The sequence below is a fragment of the Austrofundulus limnaeus genome, unplaced genomic scaffold (assembly GCF_001266775.1).
Source record: "Austrofundulus limnaeus strain Quisiro unplaced genomic scaffold, Austrofundulus_limnaeus-1.0 Scaffold32, whole genome shotgun sequence".
NCBI classification, from domain to species: Eukaryota; Metazoa; Chordata; class Actinopteri; order Cyprinodontiformes; family Rivulidae; genus Austrofundulus; species Austrofundulus limnaeus.
In genome coordinates this window covers 1983417-1988152 of record NW_013952434.1, presented here as the reverse complement: position 1 = coordinate 1988152, position 4736 = coordinate 1983417, and the positions used below count along the sequence as shown (strand labels likewise).

Below are 4736 nucleotides of genomic sequence, written 5' to 3'. Positions count from 1 at the left end.
TGTGTGTGTGTGTGTGTGTGTGTGTGTGTGTGTGTGTGTGTGTGTGTGTGTGTGTGTGTTTCCCTGCAGCACATTGGCCCAGCCATCCCTGAGGTGAGCTCCATCTGGTTCAAGCTGTACCTGTACCATGTGACCGGCCAAGGCCCGCCGTCTCTGCTGCTCTCCAAGGGTTCCAGGCTTCGAAAACTGCCCGACATTTTCCAGGTGAGCCTGGTTAATAATTGATCAGGTTGGGGAGTTGAAAGCAGTAGTACGCTGTAAGTAAAATGTCAGATAAAAAACAAATGTGATATGTTAAACAGCTGCAGGTCTGAGGAGCTGTGGGGGGAGTTTGTGTTTTCCTTCAGTGTTGACCTTCCTCTGAGTCACAGCCAGGTAGTCAGAGCCCTGGCTGCCTCCTTTGTCCTCCMCAACCTTCATTCCCTCACAAAACACCAGGTTCCCCACCGCTTTATGTCACTGTACACTTTCATYCTTCAAGGTTCTTTCTTGAAATTTAATCTTGAGAATGTGAGACAGGGAACAAAGGAGAAAATGGTGCAGGACATTCTCAGTGGATCACCTGTTAAATGCAAATGGATGACATTATGGGAGCATAGTAGATTCTTTTTAACTTCTTCTCTTTGTGTCAGGGCTGTAGGTATCTCCACAACACAGCTTTTTACAGTTGAAAACAATAAACCACAAGAAGATAAGTTGATTTGTTTAATACAAAGTCAACGATAGGCTAACAAAAATGTAATGTCAAAAGTGGAAAAACTGTGTTTTGTTTAATTTCACAAAAAATGATCACTGCTACAACCAACCAACATTAAAAGGTTACCTAAAATTTTATATAATAATAGCTGAGACTGATCCCAACACACTCTGTGCACTTGATACAGTATTAAAGTCATTCCCAACATACACTCAGAATATAGCACGAGATTGTACATAATTATTTCTGTTATTATTTAGTATAAACTGGTTAACAGAGATGTGCTATAAAAATAATCAGAATCAGAATACTTTATTAATCCCTGAGGGAAATTACAGGTGTTACAGCTGCAACCGTTCAGATCAGAGAAATGTGAAAAGAAAGAAATAAGTGCACTAGAATAAAATAAGATTAAACACCCAGGATTACAACATAAGCACATTTATGTACACATAAACAATGTACCGATAAAAATAATAGAAATATTAGGAAAATGTGTACAGCATGTAACGAGAGATTATGTTTAGTATATTGCACGTTTGGTGAGTGTCATGGGTAAAATACAGTAAGTTAATATAAAAAAAAGACTAAAAATAAAAAATGTACAGCTGCATTAATATAAATGTACAGATGATCTAGTTTCATGTGTTTAGAGGGGAGTTATAGAGTTTGATGGCCACTGGTAGGAACGACCTCCTGTGGTGCTCTGTGGTGCATTTTGGTGGAATGAGTCTTTTGCTGAATGTGCTAAGTTGTCTTGAATAGCACGAGATAAACATTTTATTCTTTTTTGTTCTTTCTGTAGGTCTATGACAGGCTGTTGATCACCTCTTGGGGTCACGACCCCGGAGTCGTMCCTACATCCAACGTGTTGACGATGCTGAACGACGCCCTCACACACTCTGCTGTCCTCATCCAGGTACGCTCGACAGTTCTGCCCTGCTTCCAGGTTAACTTAAACCTTAACTTTCCCCGTCTAAAAACATCTTCTCTTCCTTCATGACCAATCTCCGTTATGTATTTGAAACAAAGCTACACTGCATTTATTAATTTAGAAACACTATTTACAGAGTGTTATAGTAAGTGTGTGTGTGTGTGTGTGTGTGTGACACTCAGGGACACGGTATGCACGGTCACGGAGAAACTGTTCACATCCCATTTCCTTTTGACGAGGAGGATCTGAAGGGAGGTGAGACACGCAGTTTGGGAATCTCTGTTGCACGGACTTGTATGCTCTACATAAAATACACAAAAATTATGTATTTTTCCACGTTGTTAGTGTTTTTCTTGTACTATCTTTTAAGAGTTTTGAGTCATATTTAACATAAAGTTAAAAAGTGTGAAAGGTATGAAAAGTTCAAAAGGATTAATTGAAAATTAGGAAACGTAGCAGATAATTTTGTGCACACAGTACATCCCAATCATCTATTAACGATTTTTAATAGTATAGGAACCAAATAAAACAGTGGCTTAAAATATGATTAATTTAGTGTCAATTTATGCACTGTTTTGCTGAAGCCTTTTTGTAGTGACTGCTGGCTAAACAAGAAATGGGTCTGGATCCCAGATGCCAGCATCATTTTCCAGCTCCACCATGCATTTTCAAACCAGATAAGATTTTTAATCTCTCCTACATGCTCTGGGTTCGACCCAGGGTCTTCCACCTGCCAGACGAGCCCAGAAAGTCTCCAAGGAACGGCACCCTGGAGCAATCCTGATCAAATGCACCAGCAGCCTCATCTGGCTTCTGACGCCTTTCGTTTCCCAGATGTCAGAGCTGCTCACCTGCTCCAAGGATGACTATGAATGCAATGGTTTATGTTGAAATAGTTGAAAACACACACTAGCTGGAAGACAAACGCTTCTTTAATAACTGTAATGTGAAATCAATACATGTAAAAAGGGTTTGCGTGACTCACGATGACATTTTGAGATCRGAGCTGTTTTATGATGTTTGATGTTCTCTGACTAGACTTTAACGTCAATCCAGTCAGGCATAAACGGTCTTCAGAAATTGTTTTTCAAAAAGCTATCTGCAGCAGGTAAGATAGTTGTTCATAACCTTTCCACGAAAAAAAAAAAACCCACTTCTAAACACCTGAAATGTTGAAATCACATCCTTCTAATTGATGCCATTTCAGATGAAACTGTAGTTTTAAAAAGCGAATACTTTCCCCTTGAGTTAGAGCTTCAACCTGCCTGAGGTTCACTTAATCACACGTCACCTTCTTCGAACATTTACCTGTGTCTTGACCAAAAAAAAGAAAAAAATGCACGCACCTGCAGGAGTTCCACAGCCAGGGGGATGTGATCATAGAGAAGAAGAATGATCGCCTGGGGGGTGGGGTTGGAGTGAACAAGCGGAGAGAGTATGTGTGGAAGGACGAGGAGGTGGCAAACTTTTTTCCTTACAGCCCGCCGGCTATGAGACTCARATAAATTTGAAGAAAAGTTTTTGAAACAAAAAAAATCCATAAAATTGCCCTAAACGTCTGTGTACCTGCAAAATGAGGGGAAATTCATGTTATTTACAGACCATTTGACATGTGTGCWTCATCCTGTCTGTGCAGAGTTCTCCTACTCCAACATGTGCGTGCACAAGGCTCTGCAGCAGCTGAAGGAGCACGTGGATCTGAAGCACCAGTGTGGCTACGTCACCATGCTCAACTCCAACAACAGGCACCGCCGCAGGCCCAGTGACAGCGGGGAGTGTGGAGGTAAACTGTCACACACACAGTTGAACAAGTGTGTGTCGGCGCACCCAAACAGAAGACACACAGTTAAATCAGCAGCAAAGTTTTTTTCCCCTCCCTGTAAGCACTGTTGACAATAATGGTGCAAATTAGATAAATATTGCTCACAGTCCAATTTAATTATGCTGTTTGTCTGCATAATTGTGTGCCGTTTTGTGATAACCTTTGCTAATGGACGTGGACGAGACGGTCTTTGCCTTAGGATTGAATCTTAGCGCGGCAGATTTCATTAACACAGATATTTATGCATGTGACTGTGAATATTTGATTTGGCAGACCAGCCTCCAATATTAGGCCAGCAAAAGGCAATAAATGATGTAAAAAGTGATGCATTTCTGTATCAAGGCGCTGCTGTTTGACCTGATCTGAATCTGTTGGTTCTATTGAAGGAGAAACTCACCTCGGAGGAGGCCTGGACACCAACGGCAGCACCGAGTCCTTTGAGCTGGTGACAGAAGAGAATGGTGAAGGCAAAGGAAAGACGGAAAGTGAGTGTATTTCATTTTATTTTTTTAGAGTATTTTCAAGTTGAATTCAATCAGATTTAATTATTCAGCTGGGAGAATTAATAAAGAGATCAGACAGTTGCAGATAAAATGTGATAAAACCAGGACTTCCTCCTCCGTGCTGAGTTTCACGTTGTTCCGCTCGAACTCTTTTTGTTTTTCTCTCTCAGCACCTTCGTCTGAAGATGAGTGGGTCCCCCTTGAGCTGTGCTTTGGCATGCCCCTCTTCAGCTCAGAGCTCAATCGCAGAGTGTGTCGAAAGATCGCCTCGCACAAACTGTGCAGCAGCGAGAGGTAGAACCAGCAACCGTGCCTTTTGCTTATTGTCAGAAAATGTTAGAGTCATGATGTTTGGTGCTGCAGCGTCAGACTGAAACTTTTTTTGTCRTCGTTTCAGCCTTCAGGAGCTTCTCCACTCGAGCCGAAAGCTTTCGCTCAAAGTGCTGAGCTTCGTTCAGTCATTCCAGGTAAAAACGCGATGAAACACAAACACCTGGTCCAGAAACAAACCACAGCAGTCAAGAGTTGAATTGTTTAGTAAAGTTACCTTAAGTGTATCTTCTCTGTAAGCTGGTAGTTTTGTATAATGTTGATTCACAATAGTTAAGACATTTTATTTCCCATCAGTAAACACAACCTTTAAATCTGTTTTATAAGTTTAAGAGGTAGTAGTTTGTTGGTCACTTCAATAATCCAACTTCCAGCCTGAAGGGCTCGACACACAGGAGGCAACGTCGCTCGCTCTCCATTCATTTCCTATGGAGTCTGTGCGGTGAGGTG

General features: G+C 41.4%; 1 protein-coding gene across 1 annotated transcript in view; it reads left to right on the top strand.

The window, feature by feature from the left end:
- The window catches only part of fam91a1 (family with sequence similarity 91 member A1), a gene marked incomplete at its 5' end in the record, with an annotated part of 17396 nt that overhangs the window by 8847 nt on the left and 3813 nt on the right, over positions 1–4736 (top strand). Inside the window, 7 exon segments of the mRNA XM_014005795.1 lie at positions 70–204; positions 1503–1616; positions 1814–1886; positions 3268–3414; positions 3840–3938; positions 4127–4250; positions 4354–4423. Of these exon segments, the coding sequence (XP_013861249.1) occupies positions 70–204; positions 1503–1616; positions 1814–1886; positions 3268–3414; positions 3840–3938; positions 4127–4250; positions 4354–4423 (762 nt within the window).